The sequence below is a fragment of the Dermacentor variabilis genome, chromosome 6 (genome assembly GCF_050947875.1).
Source record: "Dermacentor variabilis isolate Ectoservices chromosome 6, ASM5094787v1, whole genome shotgun sequence".
NCBI classification, from domain to species: domain Eukaryota; kingdom Metazoa; phylum Arthropoda; class Arachnida; order Ixodida; family Ixodidae; genus Dermacentor; species Dermacentor variabilis.
The window spans coordinates 29,988,181-30,015,165 of NC_134573.1; the positions used below are offsets into that span (position 1 = coordinate 29,988,181).

The 26,985-nt window shown below is 46.7% G+C and overlaps 1 protein-coding gene across 12 annotated transcripts in view; it reads left to right on the top strand.

Moving 5' to 3' along the window:
• Window positions 1-26,985, top strand: part of LOC142584113 (uncharacterized) — a 162,218-nt gene that overhangs the window by 81,684 nt on the left and 53,549 nt on the right. For 8 of the 12 annotated variants that reach the window (XM_075694279.1, XM_075694283.1, XM_075694286.1 and 5 more), the window contains 3 exons: window positions 8,051-8,173; window positions 21,558-21,615; window positions 25,158-25,213. In XM_075694279.1, the coding sequence (XP_075550394.1) occupies window positions 8,130-8,173; window positions 21,558-21,615; window positions 25,158-25,213 (158 nt within the window). In that variant the 5' untranslated portion in view covers window positions 8,051-8,129. Of the gene's footprint in view, window positions 1-2,357; window positions 2,519-8,050; window positions 8,174-21,557; window positions 21,616-25,157; window positions 25,214-26,985 lie in introns of all 12 variants that reach the window. The other 4 variants (XM_075694285.1, XM_075694284.1, XM_075694291.1 and 1 more) reach the window with 2 other exon arrangements.

Genomic DNA, 26,985 nt, shown 5'->3' on the forward strand with positions numbered 1-26,985 from the left:
GCCAATTCACAGGCCCGTGACTTCCAATCTATTGCGAATGTAATGTCACATCCCGCCAGTTTCGCGCTCCAGAAGTACATGTTACGGGGTTAGTCGGTTGTCGTCGGCTGCTGTTGTCGCCTGCTTCTGTGCGTGGGTGCTCCGTCTTGCTGATACCACTAAGCGGAAGACGCGACAGCGGAACTTCGCTGAGAGACTCATCCAACACTCCTTCACGGATTCCGTCCACGTAACGCTGTCCAGTCAGTGTGGGATCAATGAAGATGGGACCAATCACAGCACCGGCATAAATTCCTTACCAAAAATTGAAGACCACTGGTACTGGTGCAGAGTGCCCTTAACCCAGTGTGGATCCGAGTTACTCCAATAGTGTGCATTATGCAAATCTGCCAGGGTGTTTCTGCAAAGATTGCCTTCATCTGCGCATATGTTGCTCAAAAAGTCCAGTGACCCATCGGCTTTTGTGAGCACCCAGTTCAAGAAATCTAGTCGATTCTACAGGTCCCTATCTTCCAAGCATTGATGCGGTTTGAGGTGCATGGGTGAAAGGCCGTGAAATTTAGAATCCTCCAATATCGTGGCTTGAAATTTGGTGCCTGGCGGATATGGGGGGTCCCGCACGCTAGCATAAGGGTTTGAGGCCATAAATGTAAGAACATCCCTGCGTAGGCTGCGACTCAAAGACAGATTCTTCCGCCGCTATTTCTCGAAGCTGCCGATTTCTGTAAGGTTTTCATTATTGCTGACCATAGTCAACGCGTTTGTTATGTCACCACAATTTCATGACTGATATAAAGGGTGTCCCGCATAACTTGAGCCAACAATTTAAAAATGAAAGGCACAACGGAAGCGAATTGGTCCGAACCTATACAATCCGTAATAGACTATAGTAACTCATCAATTTATTGTTTTCGCCATAACTCACGAATTAATTAGGTTGATTTCCCCACTTTTCAATTATTTGCTTATGACCCAAAGCATGATACGCACATTTGTAGAGCGCCTTCAGAAACCACCGACCGAGTTGTTTCATTTCCGATGCGTCTCAAGTAGTCCGTCTTTCCCGGCTCGTGCGTTCTGTCAACAAGGTTGGCTTTCATCGGATGACGGCGTAAATGCGTGCAGCTTGCCGAGCGCTGCCGATGAGACCAAGAACGATGAGGTCAAGATGCAGCCGGCCTTGTTCAGCGAGCGCACGCTTGAGAGCAGCATAATACCACGGCGCAAACGCTCCGTCACGCATATTTCTTTTCATATTTTGCGGGCTTTCTTTGCAACCCGGAAGAAAAGACTACGTGAGAAGTATCGTAGAAGAAACAACTCGATCGCTGGTTTCTGAAGGTGCTCTACAAATCTGGGTATCATACTTGGTGTCCTCGGCCAATAATTAAAAAGTTTGTTAATTAAACTGACTGAATTAGTGAGTAATGAGGAAACCAAGAAAGTCAAAGATTCTATAGGCTACTGCGAATAGTATGCATTCAGTTCATTCCGACGCGCCTTTCATTTTAAATTCTTGACTCAAATTATGTAGCACACCCTGTATATTTTCGGCCTTCCACTCGTTGCCACTTGCAGGTCCCAAGGCAAGGATCATATTTTCCTACTCATTAATAAAGAACGACATGAAGATTGGGACAAAATAAAAAAAACGCACCTTTCAACATATGCACTGACGTTGCCAGTTCGCTTTTGCGGTGATATGTTTCGTGACCAATGAAAAAGAAGAGCCATCCCTACCCTTTGTCTGCGCTAACACAACAGTTATCACAGCTTGTTTCTAACTAACACCGAACACGACGTGTTGCTACGGCAGGGGCGTGGAAGATAAGGCACTAGCTCAATCAGGATGTTTTTCTTTATTTCCTTTATATCGTTCTGGCTAACTCAAACTCTTTGAAGGCGTTGCTTTATGATGCGGCTGGGAGCGCAATCATGTGGTAGATTTCATATACCGCGGGGATTACTTATCAGTAGGAAAAAATGTGTACGCAATTAGTACCAGCTGAAAATTCCGCAATTAGATGTCCCTTGGTTGTGCCTACAAATGCCTTATTGAAACTTTTGTAGTTAGGATAGTATCTCTTGTGTGAGATAGTTATTTACCATTAACTAACTAAATCTCATTAACGAAAGAAATTACTAGCGTCTACTGCACTCTACTGGAAACAATATGAACTAGATTTGCTTGTATTAAGGCAACAGCAACGTTTTTAAATTCTTGATGTACCGTGTATATATGGGGATACTTGGGAGAACCTGTATATATTTATGACCTGTGCATGCAAGCGACGATGTTTCCATCGCTAATAAATATTGTAGCTTATTGGGCGACGTGTTCCTCTTTCTTTATACAGTCGTTAACATCGCTTGCTGGAAAGAGAAGCAATACTGAAAGATATCTCATTCACGTGCATTTAACACACTATCTATAAGAGGCTGTGCCGAATGAGTCAATGAAGTCTGCAGCTGTTTTTCTTTCAGAGTGAAAAAAGGACGCAAAGCAATTTCAAACCAGGTGAACATCCAGCAACATGTTCTTTCTCTAGGCATAGGCTATCCATAATTTTAGAAATACTTGGCAATTGGCTAACTCCGTATCTTTCAATAAGAAAATAAACAATTTCCTGAGCATGTACTTAAATATATTGGGTTTGTGCATGGTGTTTGCAGTGGAAATTTATTATAATGATGAAGTGAGAAAATACTGATCAACCAGCTGCCGCTGATCCTTCTAATGCGGTTGTGGGCCTCTTGTCAGGATTTACAGAAATAAAGCGAAATTAAGAATTAGAAGCCATCCATGTCCGTGTCAACAATGATACAGTGAGCTGTTAGCCCCAGTAAAACTTTAGGACGAAAGGTAGAGGGAATTCAAAACAAAGCTCAAATGATGTGAGTTACAAAACTCTGCAAATATACTTTAGGTGAGGAGGGGGGTGGAGTAGCCTTTGGCATCGCCGAGGGGCTGAGACACTCGTTTCCCAACCGGGGAAACTCCGGAGAAGCCTCGGTTCCCGGAGCCCCCCACTCCCCCCCCTGTCGGCGCCTATGGAAATATGGCTGCACGAGTGTGGTATTTGATTGTTTGAACGAGGCGCGTGGGCGTCATCACTCGAGTAAAGAGGAGGATGAACGAACTGGGCTGGCACTGTAAATCTAACCGGGCCGCGATGCAGCCGCTCTTTCAAATATAACATATAAACAGTTGCTCGTCTTGCTGACTCTTCCTTCGTGCAACATTATGGTGGAGGTGGAACGCTCCCCGTCCTCGCCAAGGAGCTCCGTAGCGGCCGCACCATCGTCTTCTTAGCCACGGCTTCCGATGGAACCACCCCGTCGCCACCTACACCTGCGGCCACAACCACAACGTACGTTACGGTTCCAAGTCTAAGTGATCCTGGAACATTCTCGGCTCAAAATGACGTTGACGTCGACGACTGGCTCAGCATGTATGAGCGTGTTAGCCAAAGGCGCCACTGGGAACCTACAATCATGCATGCCAATGTGATCATTTTACGTGACGGGACACCGCGTGTCTCGCTAAGCACACATGATAGCTAGCTCTCCAGCTGGGACATTCTTAAAGGGCGCTTTTGCCACCTATTTGGCAAATAACTCGTCAGGTCGCCAACAGGCTGCGCGAAAAGAGCTTGCCACCCGTGTCCCGTCGTCGACCGAATCGTATGTCTCCCAGATACAGGAAGTGCTCGCGCTTTCGCGGAAAGTGGTCGAGCACATGACCGATGTTGACAAGGTGGGCCATATCCTAAAAGGCAACGCGGATGACCCCTCGCCTATAACGACGTTCCTACTGTCGACGCCATCGTCGAGGAATGCCGCCGCTTCGAGGCTGCCAAAAGCCGCCGCGTCGTCACACAGTTTTCCCGGCTCCCAAACACCCCTGCCACCTCCTCTTGCTCCGCCCTTACCGCCACACGATCATTTCAAGAGAACGTCACACGTATCGTTCGCCGTGAGATTGAAGCGGAGAGTCTGGCCCCCCTTCATCCACGACCAGCTGAGGGTACCTTTGACTAAGGGGCCCCCACTATTAAAGCGAAAGTTTTACTGGCAGTGAACTTGAGATTTCGCCGCGGCCGTGCTCCGAGGAGGCGCATGATGTCACTGTGCGTTCCTCGTCACCACGCGTTCCTCGTCGTTGCATTCTCCTCCGCTCGCTTGCCAGGTACGTCGCTTGCCTGATAACATGTCGGAGAATTGAAAAGAGAGCTCGCATGTGCCACAACCACAGTTGAGGCGACAGTATGCACGGCGACAATAGAGGCTTGGAAACGACATCGGAACGAGATGAAGAGGAAAGGAATCGCCCAGGAAACAGACGAACAGCAAGCGAACGAGTAGCTAAATGCCGCAACACAGCTTGACAACCAGACTAACCTGGACTTGCAATCAAGATTAACCAAGGCTGAGCATGCTATGCCTTAGCGTTCGCTACGTATATCCTGGTATAGTCATGCTAAGCCACTGTCAATTGTTTCCGTTATTGAAGCAGCTGTGAGCAAGAAATTGTAAACATTCCCTACCGCCTGTTTTGACTCCCGACTTGATTCGGCACCAATTCACATGTCCACAACCTATAATGACCAGTATTTCGCTTCCAGACCACGTAATCATGCTGAATGGTGAACCCCAGACGACCAACCGATCTGCTGGGGCTGCCGCCGCGCTGGTCATGTATCCCGCGACTGCCGCACCATCTGGATGCCGCCGTACGAGAGCTCATGCCCTGCTCCTCGCCCATACGCCGACACTCACCATTATTCACCTCGCCGTCTGTACCCTACTTCTGATGCCATTGACAGCCGCTCCTCCGTGCGAACGCCGTCGCCTCCCGTCATCTCAACGTCACCGCTTTTCTTCGCCAAACCGAAGGACGGAGAACTAGGCCATGCAGCTCTTGGAGGTAGTGCTGCATCACTTTCGTCCTGACCAAATACTCCACTGACGCTTCTCAGCAATACGAACCTAATTGAAGTAGACGTAGATGGTGTTCCGTCAAAGGCATTAATTGATACTGGAACCCAAGTGTCCATTATGAGCGCTAACCTATTTCGACGCCTCAAAAAAGTTCTTACGCTTGCCATCACTCGAGCCGTACGTGTCGCCAATGGCGTCCCTGTTGCCGTCAGGGGTATTTGCACTGCTAGCATAGGAATCCGCCAAGTTGCAGTCCTGTTCACCGTGGTGACAAGTTGCCCTCGTGCCCTGATCTTTCGGCTCGACTTTCTGACGACGCATTCTGCCTTCATGGAGTGTTCCACCGGTACGCTGTGTCTCGAGCGTCCTATTTTTTCAGACGCTCGCCCCGAACAACCGAACACCATCTGCACTACAGCGTTTGTTCGCTTACCTACACAATCCCCAGCCTTCGTCGCATTGGTCTCAACGCAACCATGCTTGATGGCATGTCACCTGTCACCGTACATGTGTACATTACCTACAGGTCTGACTGAGTGAATCCCTTCGCATTCAATTAGGATGTACCGAGCAGCCTCCGAACTTCCGCTGGAGCACGCTCATCTTGTTGTGAATATTTGGTCCCGTATGTTTTTGTCTTTAGGCAAGCAGCTCGAGCCTCAAATAGCAAGGCAATAATGTCATTCGTGTTAGCGTAGAGACGCGCTGGCGCCTTACCCACTGATGATGCTGGGTTTTTTTCGAGTGAGCACCATGTATAATTTTTTTGCCAAATTTATCACCTCTAATCTTCCTTACGTACAGAAGCGCGTGGTGTGCTTCGAAACTGTAACAATTTTACCGCGTCTAGAGGTATTTGAACATCTGTTTAGTTTAACTATTGCCCTCGCATGGTTCCAGAATTTTTCGGTGCGTCCCTTAATAGTTTTTATGAATGCCAGGCACCCGAAGTTTACTCGTAGATTTTTTTTCTTGCACTAGTTTACTCGCCACCCATTTCTTTTCCCTATAATTATCATATCTTCATGGAGTGCTGTTACGGTTCTATAATTTACGTTTCGTTTTCCAGCACTTCAGTTGCATCCTCTCCCGCTCCAACAGTTTTGTAACCCAGTTTGATTTATTTTCTGCTTGTTGTAACTTCAGAGCACTGTACAATAGCCTGTATTCTCATATCAGTTAATGTAAATTGGTATCTCTGCGCTCGCCGATGGTTTTACTGGAACTGGAATTCCGGACGTGCACTGTGTTGTTAAGAGGCCTTATTGAACAGTTCTTCATCAACAAACTTTGTGAGCGCTCGTGTTGCTAGTAAAACACATGTAGTGTCATGCATTTATGCTTGGCATTTGGGAGAGCGCCCGTACATTTAAATTTCCATATTCGCCACCTGCTCCGTTTCTCTGACTTCTACAGAGCCATGAGGTATTATTATTGAAAGCATAATCAGACATCGTTTGTTAAATTAGTACGTGAGCTTCTAAATTGAGCCTTGAAGACGTCAGTACGTTTCAAGAACGTCATAGTTTTCGTTAGACTTTTACTTCTAGATTTCCCGACCCGGTGGAAATATCACGACAGCAGCACGTGATGCTGCTTGCAGTATGCACCTAATGTCATTGGCTAGAGAGTTCTTTGCACGTCAAAACCAGTCAGTTTGCCTAGTAAAGCCACGTGACGGTTCACAGCCGGAAAGTATAAAGGTGGAGATATGCAAGAGTGGTTATCACAAATAATGTGCGGTGAACGAACATCTTAGCATCCTTCTCTTCTGACGTTCTCCGTGGTAAACAGCACAGCGAAACTCTTAAGGCGTGAGTAAACAGGCTGAAACCATCTGAATTTATTCTGTGCATGTTCACATTTACGGCATATTTAGCGTTTATTAGCTTGCCGGAGCGATATCTCCTAGTTGTTTTTTTTTCAAGTTCGTTTACCTAATTGCAGAAGCATGCTTAGAAGTCAATTCCAGCGCAATAATTAATGGGCTAATAAAAACTGGCCTAACCTCAACCACTGTATGCTTACAAAAAGTAATTAAGTTATTCAAGCCTGTGAAGGTTCAGGAGTGATGATCGACGGCGAATATCTCAACGACCTTCAGTTTGCAGATGGCATTGTCCTGTTCAGCAAATTTGGGGATGAACTGCAGCAAATGATTGGTTATTAAACAGAAGGCAGAGGTAATGTGCAATAGCCTAGCAAAGGAACAAACATTTATGACCACCTGTCGGCCAGTAGAGTCTGTGTAGGAGTACGTTTATCTAGGTCAGTTACTAACAGCGGACCCTGATCATTAGAAAGAAATCTATAGAAAAAAGGGTTTCGAATGCATACGGCAGGCAATAAAAATCCTTACTGGACGCTTACCGCTGTCTTAGAGAATAAAAGTGTACAATCATTGCATTTTCATTTAATCATTATTGAAAAGTTCCAGTCATTGCTAACATATGGGCAGAAACTTGGAGGTTAACAAAAAAGCTCTAGACAAGCTAAGGACCACGCAAAGAGCAATGGTACGAAAAATGCAAGGCGCAATGTTAAGAAACAGGAAGAGAGCGGTGTACTTCATAGAAACCTAGGATTGCTCATTTTTGAGTTGCATTTAGAAGAAAAAGATGGATCTGGGAAGGCCATGTATTGCATAGGGCAGATTACCGATGGACCATTCGAGCTGCATAATAGGTGCCAAGGGGACGGTAGCAAAAATACGAGAGGAAATTACGTGTGGAGATCAAAATAGGAAATTTGCAGGCGCAAATTGGAATCAGCGCCATACAGGGATTATTGGAGATCGCTGGGAGAAGCCGCCCTCGTGCAGTGAACATAAATAGGCTGCTGCTGATAATGATGAACTGAAGTTAAACCTTTGAGCGCTAATTCAGGCACCTGCAGCGACCATTGATGAATAAATACACTTGACTTGGTGATGCTCAGATCAAAGGCCAACACAAAGGAGGCAATACGCAAAGGTCCCTGCTTTTATCTAAAACTATTATTCATGATATGCGAGCTGTTTGTTACATTTCGCAGCAAAGGTAAACATGCAATAATAAGAATGTGAGACATTACCAATACCTGATTTACTTTCTTCATGCTTTTATAAAAGAATTTTCAGGTTCTGAACTCAACTGACTCCTTAAACATATCCTGCCATCACTGTAGAAGTTATCCTCTAGACACTGGTTATGAAGTCTGCAGTGAGCTTCTCATTTTTAGTTCTTTTCTGGCCGTAAGTATTTTTTACGCACTTTCATGAAACGATATATTGAAAAAAATGCTATTTTGCCTTTTAGGTTTCCATAGCGTACTTGAAACAAAGTAGCGTGAATATTTCGAAAAATGTTCGCGTATATATGATGCATCTACCGGATAATCTGGTGACGTCGCTTCCTTGCGTGTCGATCTTCTTCTCGCTCCGAGGCACGCGATAGCGACGCAACTTTCTAGTGCTGTTCTTTTTCCTGGCAATCAGCCCTCGGCTGAAAAAGGAGCCATCCTGGCGACCTATGGCGACGACAAAGCGATGGACTCATAATTAAGCTTGAACCTGTTTAATTAACCATTTCACGTCCCCGGCGGCGGTGGTCACTTGGGGATGTCAGTGGATTGACGATGTAGTAGACGGTAGAGGTTTGAGCAATAAGGACCATCAAATTTCGGAAGTAGCCTCGATCAGAGACCAATACTCGTAGGTGAAATCCAGGGCTATATGCGAGAGTCAGGTGGGAAGGTCGGCCGTCGCCACACCAAAACGTTTGGGGGACCGGTCTGCCGTTGTGAGCAAGCGGGCGAGCTGCACACATTCCACGGTATAGTTAGCGGCGGCGGAAACCAGAGTGCGCTTTAAACATCTGGATGATATGGAAAAAGTGTGCGCATTGTGCAGGAAAGTTCGCGGTCCTAGGAAATCAAGTAGGAAGAGAGTCTGGTTGCAGCTTGTTTGGCGGTGTTGCAGGTGATGTTTTCCGAACGGTAGAACACGGTTCCAGTTTGAATAATCCGAGCCGACATATATTGAGAGCATATCGCCGAGAGTATGGTTGAACCGTTCCGTCAGACCATTTGTTTGGTGGTGATACGCGATGGTAATGCAGTGTTTAATGGTGCATTGATGAAGGAGAGACTTTAATACTTAATAAGGAAGTGCGTGTCCTCGCTCACTCAATACTTCACGAATAACGCCATGGTGCAGAATGAGGTGATGGAGGACGAAAGAAACAGCGTCGAGTGCTGTGGCCGCAGGGAGGGCAGTGGTTTTCGCGTGTCGATTCAGGGGATCAACGACGGCTATGGCCCAACAGTTGCCAGCAGCCGTACATGGGAGAGGACCATGTAAATCAATACCAACACGCTCAAAGGGACGCACTTGGCATGGAAGCGGCTGCAACAGAGCGGCTAGATGAGGAGTCAATTGGCGACCTTGGTAATCAGGGCACGAGTGGATATATTTGGTCACGCAACTGTACATGCCCCGCCACTGAAATCGCATTGAGGGCACGTGTAGGTTTTGAACACATCGCCATGGACACACTGCTAGTCGGCGTGAAATGAAGACCAGATATCGCTACGAAGGAGGCATGGAAAAACCAGGAGGCACTTGCGGCCGTGGCAATTGTAATTTTGGCGGCAGAGAAGTCCGTATGGAACTGCCAAATGTGGTGCTTGACGACGCAGTGCATGAGACATACGTAGTCCAAGAGAATTCATCAGAATCTTCAGAAGAGTCCTTTTGCTGTTCTGAAGCTAAGTCGGTGATGTACAAACATAAGAGAGCAAAGGTAAGGGGCGAAACGCTGTCTAAGTCAGGTGGTATCGGCGAACGCGAAAATGCGTCGTCGTCAGGATGGTTACCCCTGCAACGTTGGACAGCCCCAATGTCCTATTCCTTTAGACGTAGAGCCCATCGAACAAGCCAGCCAGACGGTTCTTTGAGGGACGACAATCCGCAAATCGCATGGTGGTCTCTGACGACGCCAAATGTCGACCGAAAGGTGAGGGCGAAATTTAACAAGAGACAACGGCTGAGTATTCATTTTCAGTAACAGAGTAGTTCGCTTGAGTTCGGCTGGAGTAAGCTACAACGTACTCGCCAAAGCTAAGTTTCGCTTGCACTAGAACTACACCCAGACCGATGCCGCTGGCGTCAGTGTGATTTTTCGTCGGTACATTCTGAGCAATGTGAAGTAAAACTAGTGGAGAGGTAAGTAGACGGCGTAAGGTGGTAAATCGCGGTCGCACTCTCCTGACAAGATAGAAAGGTCACTGGTAACGGATAGAAACGGTGGCAGGGGTACAGTGATGGTATCAAAATTTCGCACAAAACGGCGAAAATAGGAATAAACGCCTATGAAATGTCGGTCTACGTATTTTCGGCCACAGCGTAGAGCGCACTGGGATTAGCAAGTACGCCATGTTTGCAAGCAACATGGCCTAATATACCTAATTGTTTGGCAGTGCCTACACAGCTGGCCAAACAGGCCAGCATACGTAAGGCAGGACAAAACTTAATTCAAGCGTTGAAGATATGTCTGGAGGTCGCACTCAAATAGCACAACGTCGTCTAAATAACAGGCATGTTCTCAACTTCAGCCCGCACAAAATAGCGTGCATCATCGGTACAAATGTGGTCGTCGCATTACAAAGAGAGAAGGCCATGACATTAAATTGCTACAAGCCATCTGGTGTGACAAAAGCTATTGTACAGCGAGCAGTCGTTTCCGTGTGCACCTGCGAGTATCCAAAGTGAAGATGTAAGGAAGAAAAAAATTGGCTCTGTGTACGAAGTCAAATGCGTCGTCTAAGCGCGGTAAACGATAGACGTCATTTCACGTGATCTTATTCAAACGGTGATACTCGTTGTTGCATCGGATGGAACAGTCTTTCTTTGTAACAAAAACGATTGCGCATGCCCATGGACTACTTGAAGGCTGAATAACGCCGCGAGTGAGCATGTCGGTCACCTGCTAGTAAAAAACCCGCCTCTCTGTGGCCGAAACCCGTTAAGGTCGCTGCCGCAGAGGTGCATGATAGCCAGTGTCGACGGTGTGAGAGACAGCTGTCGCTCTACCCAAAAAAAGTATAGTGGCGATCAAATGAAGAGCTGAATTGGTGAAAAAGACCGAAAAGCCCGTCTCGCTGCATCGTGGTAAGGTTACGCTCGATTTATGGGCCAAAGGGATGGAGTGAAGAACTCGAAGGCACAGGTTTTACAGTGGCGTTGAAAGCAACGTGTTGAAAAGCTCGTCTTGCTGCGTCGGGGTAACGTTAGGCTCGATTTATGCGGCAAAGGGGAGGAGTGAAGAACTCCAAGGCACAAGTTTTACAGTCACAATGTAAGCCTCCGTGCATGTTGAATAGTGCACCTGCTCAGTGCGATCGTGGCACTCGTAGCATAGCAAATGAAGCCGCAGTTCAGTTACGTCATGATTACACATGGAAATGGAACCAGCACGGACATAAAGCACGGCGAGTGGCAAAGAAACCATTCGGCAACGGGCGTAGAAGCCAGACGGCACAAAAAGCCCAGTACTGTCAAACAGGAAGCCGCACGAGAAGGGGAGGATCACATACGACCACGCAAGTATGTCGGCGTCTTCTGTGACGCAAGCTTGGCAGGAGGCTGTTTTTCAGATGGCTTGTCACAACGAGGAAGGAGCGCAGTCTATGATTGCATCATGGCTTGAAAGAAAATCCTATCCGACGATGATGTGATGAGTTGAAGAGGAGAGAACAAAAAACTAAATAACGCAAAGCTCCCTTTCAGTGACGACTTGGGCTCTGCAGGCTGCTAATCGATCAATGTGTTGAGGGCGAGGCGTGCGTAGCGAAAGACCTGAAAGCGGCATGATCACCTTCCGAACAATGCGGAAGAGGCTGGCATGCCTTACCAAAATTAAGGCTCTTGTGTCTATAAGTGCTACTCTACTACGTCCCCGATCTGATCCATCATGTTAGGAGGGGAAGTCGGAGGACTCGAACACTTCGCACGACTCGCAGTTCTGCCTTTTCGAACTGCGCTGAATAGTTATCCTGGGGACGAGTGGTAGGCCGACGCCACATGGTTGAAATGGAGCTGCTTCGAGGGGAAGGCAGTCGACGACTGGCGAAAGCGAATTTATCTGATAGGTTCAAAGCACCGACAGGTTAATCAGGTGAAGCACTACGTTGAAATTCTATTGGCGGATAGTTGCAAGCTGGTTACCAGAAACGAGCAGTCAGTGGCATCCGGTGCCGAAAGAAACGCGCCACGTGGGTAGCAGTTCTGCAGGAGCAACAAATCGACAGGTTGTATGGTGTGCGCCATGGTACTTGCACGCAGGGATACCGTGGCATTAACTGGAGTGTAGATGGTAGCGTCAGCGTTGATGCGTGAAACGCGTGTTGAGTCGGCGTTCAAGGCATTGTAGTAACCTGCGCATAGCTGATTGGACGGTTGTGAAAGGCAGGGGGTGTGCATTCAGAGACTTGTTCCTGGATGGCGTGGGCGTCAACGAGGAGGAGGCCATCTCTTGCGTCATTGACACCACTGAAAGTTGAAGGGTCAGCTCATCGCAAACAAACTGCTTAAGCTGCACCATTAGCGAGGAGCCATCGGCCGCAACAGTGAAGCCAAAGAAAGCCCAACAGTGAATTGCGTGGGGCGAGCCGCTGCTTGCGCAAATCATAATAGTTCTGGAAGAGCGTCACTACTTCAGACACAGTGCTGGAGCTCTTTGCCGACAGCATCTGAAGACCATTGTAATCAATCGCCTTTAAAATATTGCAGCGTAGCAGTGGCGGTGAAGAAAGCAGCAAAACTGTGAGTGTATTATTGGGTGAATATGTGCCTTCAAAAACAGGATACACTCAAATAACAGCGATAGCGGCGAACACAGTCGGCGATCGCTGATAATCTGCTCTGCCGACCGAGAGCGTCAGCTTTTATGGAGGCGGTTAAAGAACAAGTGCTCGAGTGGAATTCGCCTATACCGACCAATGGGCTCGGGGGGCAATAAACTTGTGCCCCAATCTTGGCGGGCGAAAGATGTTGCGCGGACATGAACTGCCTTCAAAGAGCTTCGCAGTTTCGTTTTCTGATCGGTTTTCAATTGGTTAACAGATTCTCAAGTTCTTACGCGAAACTGTGGGCTATTAGGCGAGCAATATTGCAGGTATCAGTTGAGCAGCTATCCGAGTACTGGTGCATTTCGCCATTTTATATGCATCAACATGCAGCTGACGCAAAGAAAAAATAATGTGCGCAATAATTAGCGTTTAATCTCCTTCTTTATTGCAGTGTAGAAATTGACCAGTCATAAAAGCTGACAGAGCAAACATTACAGGGTCTCTTAAGATCTGTCTTAAGAGGTGAACGGAGAAAACCTACTTTGGCTCGTCTTATCATTCGCCGCTTTCTCTCTGCCTCTTTTCTTTCTCTTCTTACAAGTCATCTCAGTCATTACTAGTCATTACTGGTCATTACTGAGGTTTTTTAGTCACTTGGAAGGAATTGAAATTGTTACAAGTTGCCGTTAGACATATTGGTCATTTCGTAGCCATCCGTGTCATTGCAAGTCATTTCAGTGATTATTTGTTATTACTCGTCATCACTAAGCATTTTTAGCCGTTTGTAATCAATTGTGGTCATTACAAGCCGTCATTAGACATATTGGTCATGTCGGAGTCATTAGTAGTCATTACAAGTGCTTAGTAGTCATTATTAGTCACTACTTGTCATTATTACCCTTTACCAATCTATACTATAACGTTATAATTCACTAACTGTGACTATCAATCATTGCTCGTTATTTAATCTGCCTTCACATGGCATAACGACGCTTCGGCGGATTCTCCAGCGGTCATGTCTACTGACACAAACTTCACCATGAGCCTAGAATTGCTTTAACCTTAAAAAAACAATAAATATATAAGTAACGACACTATACCATGAGAAATAGCAGTACGTGCAACAGACATAAGTAGTCAATTTTATCTTCATTACCATCATATGTTGCAGGTGCTTTAACATCCTCACCGCATGAGGGTGTCGGAACTTTGGTGGCGGCCGTTTCCGTTTACCTTGAAATACAAACTGTTCCTTTATTCTATAGAATAGTAGCGTTATTCTAAATCCTTAGTTAAATGAGAAAAATAATGCTAACATATCCACTGCTTGCACGTCAATTTTACTAAGAACACACGAGCGCGCTAGCAGATTTCGGGATCCGGGGATGACAAGAGACGATGACCTGAAAACATAAGCTGTGGCAACTAGCGTGCGTTTACGCCCCCCTCTCTCCCCGCAACATGGCGAAGCGGCGGCTTCACTTGACAGGCGTTCCCTCCGCTCCAGCAGTTTTTTTCTTGTATACATGAGTCATAGAATTCACCAGAAGTATCGCTAGTGACCGCGTGTCTTCCAGGAAGTACCACACAACTCGTGTTTCTCATACAATCAGATTCCACAAGCTTCAGTGACAACCAACAACGCATATAGCTATCCATTATATTTCAGTACGTTCCAAACACGCACGCGCGTCTTGCGCGGATCGATAGCTAAATTATTAGTGGCTGAAATGCAGTCGGCGATGAAAGGTTAAATAAGAAGACGTGCCAATTCGCCCCTCTTAAGAAGCATCGTGCCATCGTCCCGGTGCTAAAAGCAGGAGCGCAAGAATCTAGAGCGCATGCACTCAAGAGAAATAACAAACAAGCAAATAGCTAGTTAGCGTTGGTAGAAAAGCTCATGCAGCACAGCATGAACTATTCCACGTCGTTAGCGGCACCGCTGTGAAAGCGAGATGCCCTCTGGCAAGACCTCGTAGTCCAGTGCACCAATACGTCCGATTTTCTTGTAGGGTCCGAAATAAAAGCTTCTCTCTAAGTCCTCGTCAGGGCATTGGTGCCCAAACCCAAACACGGTTGCCAGGCAGGTACTCAATGTAGTGTCGTCCAAGATTGTAGTGTTTGGGCTACGTCCACTGCTTGTTCTTGACGCACAGGCGCACGAACTGTGTGGCTTCTTCGGGACACTGAAGATAGGTGGTGACGTCGATATTCTCTTCGTCGATGACGTGCGGGAGCATGGCGTCGAGAGTCGGGGCCTGTCTCCTGCCGTCAACCATCTTTAACGGAGTGATCTGCGTTGTTTCTTGCACCGCCGTGTTGTAAGCGAAGGTTACGTACTGCAGGACGAAATCCCACGTGTTGTGTTCGGCGTCGACGTACATCGCGGACGTGCTCGCGAGCGTCTTCTACGTGTCCCATTTGGTCATTCGTGTGCGTGTGGTAGGCGGTGGTCGTCCAGTGACTTATCTGGCTTATACTACAGTATGACTTGAGTAAGCTCAGCTGTGATAGGCGCGCCTCTGTCAGTAATGAGGACTTCTGGCGCACCATGTCGTAGCAGGATGTTCTCGATGAAAAATTTGGCTAATTCCGCTGCACTACCTTTGGGTTGAGCTTACATGTAGGCATAGCGGGTAAGGTGGCTGATGGCCACGACCATCCACTGGCTTCCAGATACTGACGTCGTGATGGATCGCAACAACTGCATTCCTATCAGCTGAAACGGTCAGCAAGAAAGCCCGATCAGCTGTAGTAAACCCGCTGGCCTTGTCGGTGGTATCTTGCGTCACTGGCAGTTACGTCATGTCTTGATGTAGCGGGTGACGTAGGTTGTTAGGTTTGGCCAATAGTACCTCTCTTGCATTATTACGAGCGTACAGGAACACCTGAGGAGCCCGGCGGCCCGATCGTTGTGTAGCGCGTGCAATACTTCCGGCCAAAGTGCTCCTGGCCCAACGAGAAGACAGTTTGCGCGGACTGGCGAGCTCTTCTTTATGAGAACGTCCTTGCTATAGCAGAACGAAGACACTCTACGCCGAAATACCTTACGCATAATGTCGGTTTGCTTTCTAAGTACTCAAGAAGCCTTCGTCACTCCGGGTTTACTCGCTGCTGTTCGGTGAAATCTTCTGCAGTTATTGTTCTTGAAAAGGCATCGTCGTCCAATTTGTCTTGCAGCGGCAGGGCACTATGGGAGCGCGACAGGAAGTCGGCGTCAAAATGATTTTTTCCAGACTTGTACACAACAGAGATGTCGAATTCATGGAGCCTGAGACTCCATCCGGCTAGGGGACCTGAAAGATCATTTTAGTTTGCCAGCCAACACAAGGCGTGGTAGTCGCTTACCACTTTGATATGCCTGCCGTATATGTAGGGCCGAAATTTCGCTGTAGCCCAAATGTTCGGAAGGAACGCATTCTTGGTCGTAAAATAAATTGCTTCCGCTTGTGACAGTGACCGGCTAGCGCAAGGTATTACGCTTTCAGCTCTGTTCTTCCTTTGGACTAGCACAGTACCGAAGTCTACGCTACATGCCTCGGTGTGGATTTCTGTCTCAGCCTCTTCATCGAAGGGTGACCGCTGGCGACTGCATCCGTCTTTCCAGCTCCTCAAATGCGTCACCCTGCCGTGTTTCCCATGGAGAGTCGACGTCAGCTTTCGTGATATATCATGAGCTCTGAAATTCTTGAAAAGTCTTCTACGAAGCGCATGTAATAGGTACACAGGCCAAGGAATCTGCACACTGCCTTCTTCTCGAAGAGCCGCAGGAACTCCAGAGTTACTGATGACGTGGCGTAAGCACAGGAGTCCTTCATAAGCGAAACGGAACTTTTCTAGCTTCAGGGTCAGTGCAAATAGATTGATCGCCTCTAGTACTGCATGATGCCGCCTTCGCCTTTGGTGATCTTCGAAATTTGTTTCAAAGATTGCAACCTCATCCAAGTAGAAGAGACAAGTCTGCCACATAAGTCCTGGGAAGAGTGTGTCGATCACGCACTGGAGCGTTGCAGGCGGAAAGTCTCATTGGCATCATCTTGAACTCGAAGAGACCAGCTGGCGCGATAAACGCGTTCTTCTCTCGACCTTTTTCGTCAGCTTCAGTTGCCAATAACCAGTCTTGAGGTCCATCGACGAAAAGTACTTACCATTGCAGAGTCGATCTAATGCATCGTCTATCCGTGGGAGGTATCATGCGTCCTTCTTGGTGATTATTTAAGCGGCAATAATTGACGCAGAAGCGCAGTTCCATCCTTCTTCCTCACTAAGACCACAGGAGACGCCCACGGGCTTTCCAACGACTAAATGATATCGTCGCGCAGAATTACGTCGACTTGTTGCCTTATACCTTCTCGTTCGCGCTTCAAACTTGGTAAGGGCTCTGGCGGCATGGTCGAGCGGATTCTTCGGTTATTGTGCAATGGTTTGCAACTGGTGTTTTACGAATCTTCAATGACGTCGAAATGTAGTCTTTGTATCCGCGGAGAAGACTTTCGAGCTATTGTTGCTTACTCATGGCGAGGCTTGGGTTTAATTTGAAGGCTGGTTCGGAACTATGGTCGTCGGGGTAGATGCGGCAGAATCCGAGAGGACAAGCGCCTTGCTGGTTTTCACAATTTTCTTGAAGTATGCGCTCGTCGTGCCCTTGTTGTCGTGCTTGAACTCCTGGCTGAAGTTGGACAGCATGACTGTCGCTTTTCCACCATGCACTTGAGCGATTCCTTGTGTGTCGCAAATTTCACGATTGTCGCCATACAGTCGTCATGCATTCCTTGTCATGCCGCCACATTGACGCAGTCTCGGTCATTCAATCATCTCATTCCAATTCCGTTACGTGTCTCGTCATGCCGTCATCATAATTCATTCAACCTCGACCCAGTGGCCTAAGTTGTCTAATAACTTGTGCCCGTAGGTCTGTGTTCGTGGTCGTGGTGCCATCGTTTTCATTGCACCACGGTCATTGAAGCTTTGTCATTCGACATTTGTCATGACATCGTCGCACTGTTGTCGTCAAGCCATCATCCTTACGCTGTCACTCCAACGTCATGATCACTTCAGTATCGCCGTTCTATTGTCCTCCTGATGCCGTCATCGTCATTAGTCAACGTCATCCATGTTCGTCGTCACTTTGCATCGTCCTGTAAGCATTCATTCTTGATTATGCCGCCGTTGTCATTCAACCGTCATCATTGCGTCGCCGTTACATGGGCGCTACGATGAATGCTTTGTCATACCGCCGTTGTCTTTCCGTCTTGATCGTGCTATTTTTACCAATCTGTCTTTTTCCGTCCTGTTTTATTTATACCGTCACCATCACGTCATCGTCATCATACAGCCACTGTCATCTCATTGTCCTCTTGTCGTCGCCATCACTTTGTCGTGAATGTACCAGCGTCATAATTTACTGATTGACATCTCACTTTCGTGAAGCCGTCGTCGTTATACGCTTTTGTTGTTCAATCAGTGTCGTTCCTTCTTCGTAAATCCATTGTCGCTGCATTGGCGTGATAGAGCCATCACACCGCATGTTTTACGGGCGACCTTCGCATGCGATTGCCATAGCGAAGTGGTACGATATTGGAGTATGTGACATGTAGCCGAAGAAATGATGGTCTCTGATTTACCACTACATGCGTTAAATAAAAGTAACTTCAAATATGTGTTCTGTGGCTTGATTTTATTCCGTAGTACCGTTGGCAAGCGTCGGGGGATGAGTTCTACCGTAATTTTAGTTTAAAGCAGCAACTGGGAATCACTCAAGGAATGAACTACTGAAAGAAGCCACTTCAGCGGTTGCCATGTAGCAACGCCACGAGGCTGTGGGTCGCAACGCAGACTACGGGAGAAACGGGCAACGCAGGCTAGGCAGTGTGGCTGCGCAGTCAAGACCGCAAGAGCACCAGGTTCAAGCCAGTGGCTGTGGCACTTTTGCAGTCGGCTCGTAGAATGACAAAAAGACGCACACTGTATCAAACTGCAAAAGCGCTGAGATGACAGCAGGATGGCAGGAATAAGAACGATGTTTTCTTGCCTAGGCGTATATTCAAGCGAAGCTTGCTTTGTCTCTTCCTTCGACTTTCCCACTGCTGCTGCTGCTGCTGCTGTGGCTGCTGCTGTCTCACTCACCGCATCCGGAGGTAGTACATAGTTCGTTTATACATGACAGGAGTAAGACAGAGAGGAAGGGAAACGCGTGAAACTCATTTGGACGCATTCGAGCGGACAGTGTTGAATGAGCACAGTGCCCTCTATATCTCCCCGGGCGTCACCACATTAGCCTCTTGACAGCCGTAATTATCCGTGAACTCCCTCAAAAGCATTGCAGAAACTTCATATCTCCCCTTTCTGTTAATACGCTAGTCAAGAGGGGACGTGCACAGAACTGTAGATAGTAGGGAGGAGAAGAGCCCGTTCCCATGCAACGGTGGGGGAAGGGGAGGTGAGAAGGCAAGGAAACCGCACAACTAAACGACAGTGGGTGCGGGGAAACTGGATGTGCTTAGGTTCAAGATACCTTAACATACGTTGCTGCTATTTCTTAAAATAACCACCATGGAAATAAGTCAAGCGGCCGACACTAGGCAGGGCGTGCAGAAGCCGAGCCGCAATAATTAAACCGCACTGCAGTGTCAGCCGCCACAACGGAAGCGGTGGACCATAAACTCAATACTTCTGTGCCCGTCGCTGTAGCTTTGCGGCTATGGCGTTGCTTGAGGTCGTGAATTTGATCCCAACCGCAGCAGCCGCCTTGCGACGGGGGCGAAATAGAAAACGCACGTGCACTTATATTTAGGGACACGTAAAAGTACATTACGGTGTCAAAATTAATACAGAGTCCGCCACTACGGCAGGCCTTATAATCCGATTGTGGTTTTGGCTTGTACAGCCCCATAATCCAATCGACGTTTAATAGTTCAGCCACGATGCGATGTGCCAATTGAAGCAATGGCGATGCTCAACTCTTTCAAAGGTTATGAAATGCGGCGCACATCAACGATTCAAGAAAGCACCTCTCCCTGTTTGTTCTGCGTATTGCGTAGACAGAAAGCAGTGGGGCAGTGGGAAAGCGTGTTAATCTGAACGTTTATGGAAATAAACTTTCGCCTTCAACACCACCGCTAGTTATTGCGAATTTAATCAACCATTACAGAAAGCTTTGCTTACATCAATTCCCACTGTGTATGGGATCTGCATAATTTTTATATTTGATCTTAATTCCCTGCCCATGCCCAATGTTTTGTTGGTTGTAGGAGGCAAACGTTCCCCATACACACATCCTTACGGAATGCGCAGCTGTCGCTAAAGACTGCACACTAGGGTTGGTTTTAAGGATCATTGTTTGTGCCAAGCAAAGCTTGCTTTTGGAAATCATGCCTATATTTCAAAGCGAAAGGGTTTAATGGCTCATACCCCTGCTGTCCTTGAAGAAAACGAATCGTCCGGTCTAATGATACAAAAAATTATCATTACCCGCAATGATTCATACTCTCTAAGCAAGCAAAATTTGTCATGCCTCATCCCTCTCGTAGTGCAGAGTCTACAAGCACTCAGCAGGGTGAAGCGTACAATACATACATTCATTAGAAAGTTTTAGAATAGGGGCCCCAAAGAGCTTTGCGGGTGTTAGCGTTGGGGCACGCAGGAGTGAAGAGATTTAGAATAGGGCTTTGCGTTTGCGGATAGCGTCTTGCGCTGACAGCGCCACTACGGCGTCTAAGAAAAGCTATTAGAAATAATTAAATAAAATACACCATCTTATGATAGGAATAGTAATTTTGACTTGCGTGTATTCGCGTTTAATTACAATTTAGAGGTTATTCTTCAAGCAGCAAACAATTAGTTGCGCTTAGTTTTGAGCAACAAACACAACTTTACGTGGCTTCACCAGCCAAGCTTAGCCGTGTTAGGCCTGCGAGCCATAAAATCCGCACTCGAATTTGGAATCAGCGGCGTCTAATCAATCAATCTTCATAACACACGCTAGTTGAGAGAAAGCGATAACCGAAGTCACTTCTCCTAGCTTGCCAACTTCACGCGTTACCGCGAATCAAACCCAGTTTGGTGCTAGGTTAGAGCCGTCGCTTCGATGGGTGCCGCCATGTTTGTTGACGCAAAGCTTTTGGGACCGCTATTTGGGCTCCCGCTAAATCGGTGAAATAGCGTTCTGAACGCAAAACCCAAAGGCAGTTTGCGTCTCGCGCATGCGCAGTGGCTTCGACGCTATTTCTTTGGGGCCCCAAAACATTTGGGGCCCCTATTCTAAAGCTCTCTATTGTCATCACGCATACAACGTACAACTCGATGTCTGGTTTGTTTGGTACAAAAGGACCCACGCTACTTTCTCAATGACTCATACACCCGTTAGCGATGGCTTATACCTCCGTAAGCAAGCAAAAAAGGCAATGGTTCATACGGACGTAAGGCTGCGGCAACAAGAGCTCTGCGAAATGATACGAACAGGGCATACATTCACACACAGCACCATACGTTTCAATTGCCTGCTGAGGTTATGCAATGTAAATTACAAGGGAAGCAACGTTGGCGTGAGTCTGACTCCGCTATACGATTGCGCGAAGCGGCAACTAAGCTTGAAAAACGAGCCAAAAAAGCTGAACTGCGAAAGCAGCAATGCGACAATGTGACACGGCACATTACCAAGTGTGCAGCAGGCTTCCGTCTTCACGTGTTGCAGGAGTGGAACATGCTGCCGAACTGTTTATTTGCAGTTCTTTGTAATAAGTATAAGTGTTCGGGACATTTTCGTAGCTTCGTTTTTTACCTTTTCACAGAGGTGCTTTACGGATGGGACATCACCACAGTCCAGGCGTTGAAGCCAGTAATTGCGAGGTAAGTAGAGGGAAGCTAGTACCCTTCAACAATGATACTCAACAAATCGCGCAGCGGTTATTATCGGAAAAACCCGGAGTGGCAACTTACAGGGTGTCCCGGCTAATGTTAGCCAAGGTGTCAAAATAATAGGTACGGTATACGATTACAAAATCTGTCGCGTTATGTCGTCAGACATCTTTCGTTACTAGCATAAAATTTGTGTAATGATCATCAGGCTAATTGAAATGGTTAATTATTCATATTTCGTTTGTTTTATTGAATGGCATGACCTAGTGTAGAAAGGTGTTATTGCGTCCTAAAACATGGCATTCAGTGCCGTTAAACAAGCTACGCATTGTATAAGAATTCTTCCGCACGTAACTCATAGCAGATCAAATGCGTTAGGTGCCGCGTCATTACGTGCCAGCCTGCCACGATGCCAGTGGCGACAAAATTAATTAGAAAAAACCAACTCTGCTCATTGCCGGATTTCGCAACCGCCTAGTCAAAAGAAGAATTAGCGCCACACCAAGCAACTGCATCATACAATGCCCAGAATGGAGAAGGTCAATAGGTAATTGAAACCGAACAACAATTCAGCTTTCGCACGTCTTGAGTGTCAGCGTCATTCCATCACGTAAGAAACTGAATGAAAGTTACCATTGAGGAAACTATTGGTTCTGCATGTCAGTCTTACGTACGAGCTTCACCAAAGCTATACAAGCTTTTCACACGTCCATTGGTACATCTTCACACTGCGCAACAAGGTGTCGAATGCTTTGAAATTATATATCAAGCTGTTTCTCCAAATTTCCACGATGAACAGCCCGTAATAAAGTGGCATTTTTACATTTTATCAAGCAGTGGTCGGAAGTGTCAAGGGTGTTTCAAAGACAATCGTCAGAAGATGACACAAGAATACTCTTTTAATGGGGCGACGATCTAAAGTTAAAGTTTCAATGTATAACTTGTTAAAACCCAAGTTTTTCTTGATAAACAATGAGGCCCTTCATGAGCTATTGTATGTATATCATGTCCTGGCAGTCGCTTTTCAACTGAGCGATAAAATGACGGCGGGAACAGCATCTTTAATAAATCTTCGAGATTTTTTTTTGCGATTGAGAGGGATGTAGCCTTTCGAAAAATGTAAAGTCCAAAAAGCAACTAAGGAATATACTGCATTAACGCGAGAAGATAAACAAAATCAATCAATCAAGCAATCATCTAAAGTATATTTTTCAGGGATGGCCCGACAAAAAGCCGTAGTTGCTTGACTAAGGTTCGCACAGCCTTTACACGGTGACGGACGGTAGTGCAGAAAACCATAAAACTAGAACGAAAATAATAAACGAAACGTAGGTACACTTAGGTTGACATATACACAGCCACACAAGCAATGTAGGCTATAAATTACGTACACAGTGCGTGAAACTTGCAATAAAATACCTGTACATGGTACAGATTTCTTCAACATGACCAAAAAGAAAAACTCAGCATAAATATGACAGCATGAATAAATTCGCATCTGCTTTTTATAATGAAAATGCTTCATGCATTACATCGGCGCAAACGGGAAGAGGAAGCCACTAAACGTGGAGCGAAGGGTAAAAGCTAATGCAGTCCAGTGGGATCAAGAAATTGATGGTAATTGGTGAAGCTAAGACATTATTCTTTATAATAATGTAAATGTCGATAATCGGTAGCTTTAGAATCGGTAAAAGAAAAGTCTCGTCACGTCGCCGTCACCTAAAGAGGGCCGTTAGATGCAATAAAAAGTATAAGTTCATAAGTGTATATGATTGATGTGATTTGGCAAAAATAGCATCGTATTAGCAGCTAGGCTCAGTTTATACGATCGCCTTGAAGGAGTCGTCAGCTCTTTCGACAGCTACGGCGACCCAGAGACAATGAGACATTCAAATAGCACAAACAGGTTTCCAGCCTCCAGAAAAGAAATGCAGGTTGTCTGATTAAGAACAAAGCATTGTACAGAACGCAGCAACGAAGTTTATAATCGCTGTGATTGCATGGAATGCAACTGTGCTTGGAACGTTTCGACATGATCTAGCAGGATAGACATGATAAGCAACAACAAACGCTACATACATTCTGAGAATACTGTACTAATCCGCAACGATTCTATGGCTCTTCAACGAGCGATGGGTAAACATGCATAAGCTAGCAGCATCAGTAAGCAAACATGAAGTAATGGCGGAGCCAAACAAAGCTGACGCATTCGTAGACAACACGAAGAATTTCTGTAGAAATTTTCGTAAAATTGAAGGAAAACCTTTTTCAGCGAATCTCACTCATGGCTTTGAATCAATTGTGTTGCTGCACTTTCCCTTGTGCGTACAATGCACTCTCGCAATTTAGTTTAACTCACGGGAACAGGATGGTGCTCAAATCGCTGCAGGCACTTTTTGTTGAGCGTCAGCTACTTCTGGTATTGGATCGCTCTGCGAAGAAGAACAATGAGTGATTAATAGTTAATGACCGTGGGACTCACACCTATTCTTCTTCATCAAGAACGTTTCGTTATGTGTGTGTGTGTGTCTGCGTGTTTGCCTGTAGATTTTCTTAAACACATACGGGTAATCGGAACTATACGTATGGTTATAGCTGCTGTGTAGTTTGCTGTGCCTGCTAGTACTTCCCCTTTTATTTACTATGGGGCACATGGTATACATATTGCATAGCGGCCCCCGAATTTGGGAAGCTGTTTAGGATTTTTGAGAGGCCCTAGACCATGTCTGTGAATTTGTCAGCCTTTAAGCAATTTAGTTAATAACCTCTCATGCCAGCGACGTCCTGTTCCAGGCTCAATGCGCATGCGTGAGGAACCTAATACAATGCTTTGGTAGAAAACTCCATTAAAACTCTGGAATTTTCTGTAAACTTTGCAAATTTGCGCCCATGTTGCGATTTTACGAATGTTGCGTCAAGTTTAACGAAAAGTGCTTTTCGAGAAAACGTTCTGCTTGTCGTTTGTCGACTCTAACGTTTGAAGTTTTCTTATGGTGAAAAAGGGCAAAGGCACCGTTTCCCTCGAACAAGTTAGTGTAGACAAGATCCTGAAGCAGGCGAGATATGTAACGTAGCCAGTCAGCTGATCAAACTTTGCTGCTGACGCTGCTGCTACTGCTGCTCTCATTTAGAGTATTTCAAATTTACGATAGTTGTCAACCTGAGTTCGCAAGTTGACAAGCATGGTAAACCACAAAAATGCTAACCGCAGGTATGCTATACCACACAAATCAATTTAGGATAAATACAAAATACACCCTAAGTTCATCCATTCGCTCCAACTGAGTACATGTATGGGTTCTCAAAGCAGCCTGTGTCTGTGATATTTCTTTGCTTTTAAACGGATGCCCAATGGGCGTGAAAGGCTCGCAAGTGCAGCATGCAGTAGCGGCACTTATTGCCGTCTGTAGGAAGAAGCGCTAACGTTAGATTGCACAAAATTTGACTTATGGCAGCCATATGAGGAAAATTGCTTCTTATGAAACCAATACAGAAGGCAACCTTTCTAACCAAGTTTCTGAACTTTTTGGCAGGTTGAAGAAGGAGCATTGGTTCAAAAGCTAGTAGAACTCCACAATGCATCAGTGAGGTGAGTTCCTGTTCCATAGTTTCTATGCTCTGTTTCAGTAGTTCCGTGTAGCAGTGCAAAGGTTACGCGACCTTGAGTGCAGATTCGCGCTCAGCGAGATATAGTGTCAGTGACTGGAACCCGTTGTTTGTCTGAATGGCCATAACAAGTCATCTCAACGGAAGATGTTTACTTTGTGAGGAAGAAGAGCGGCATGCTGAAAAGCCCTGTTGTCCCATCGTGTGGCCCGTACTCAGTTCGCTCTCTGGCTGCGCTTTACCTGCTTGTGCTGCGTTTGTTGCTGCTGCTCTACGACCCTACTAAAAGCCTTTAAAGATTGGTGGAGGCGCCGAGTACAACAGGAAATCAGGAGCTTCGCAATCGGACACTACAACCCGTTTCCTGTATTCCGGAACAAAGACTACCACACCCTCAACCTCAATCCGATGCCACGGTGACCACGCGGTCTGACCTGGCCCGTAACGTCAACGCGACCGACCCATCCTCAGCTGTGTAGAAGACCATGACGTAGATGGCTGGCTCGCTGACTACGACCGGGTGAGCATCGAGAACCACTTGGAGGACACCAAAAAACTTAATTAGGTGTTTTTTAGTAGTCTCGCCAGCGTGTGGTAGCGAAACCACTAAAGTGATCTGACGGTGTGGGAGGCCTTTAGAACTAACGTTATGGAGGCATTCCGGCACCCCGCCATTCACAAGCTTCGCGCGGAAGGTTTGCGTGGTCGTGAGCAATAGTGCAAGGCGACAGCTAGAGGCCATAAAGGATACCTTCTCTAGTGATGTAACCGCGTTGACATCATAATGGCTGATGCCGAGATCAGGCTTATCCTAAAAGGCATTGAAGACGCCGTGGCCTTCCAGATGCTTTTGGCTAAAAATCCGGCAACAGTGTATGCACTTATTCGTCTCTGCCAAACCTTCGATGCACTATGCAAACAACGTGTAGCCACCCGCCAATCTCCTCTACAGGCCACTTCAATGCGGAGCTTGCCTATGGCCCCGGATAACACTTCGCTTCTGCTACAGATCAAGAAGTTCATCCGTGACGAGGTTGCTCGTCAGCTTTCTCTGATACGGCTTACACCTGGCTAGTAGAATTTTCTCTCCATTGGCCTCCTCTCTCCAATATGTCATCAAGGAACAGGGAGCCGACCACATTTCGCCTTCTTTGCAGCAGGCTCCGATTCCCTCTCCCCTGACATACGCCGAAGTCACTACGAGGCCTGCCCCGCAGACCTACGGTCCCCTTCGCACGCCTTTGCGCCCGCCAGTATCCGCTCCCACCCGACCAATGGTCCAGTACGCACGCCCCCAAGGCCATTGGCACACGGAAGGCAACCATCCGATTTGTTTTTATTGTGGCCAGGTTGGACACGTGGCCAGTTCCTGTCGCCTACATACACCGAACATCGCCAAGAACGAGCGGCCATATGCAGCACGCTTCCAACAAAGCCGCTATTATTCGGAAACTTTTAATCTCCTCCTGCCACCCAGACTACATTCTGTGCTCGCCGTTCACTTTCTCCTCACAGCCGCTCCCTCTCTTCCATGCAAGGTAGGCGGATCCCTCTGCACTATGAAAACTCACAATTGCAGTTCTAGAGGCAAGAATTACAGTGTCAGCGAAATGTATAAGGCCTGACTGTTCCCTGAAAAACGTTACTGAAGTCGCAATAGAAGGAACATTGACGGTTGCACTTGTCAATACCGGCCATAGATTTGAGCGACAGATGCCTGTATTTGCCGCTAAATTGCAAAAATGACGACAACGC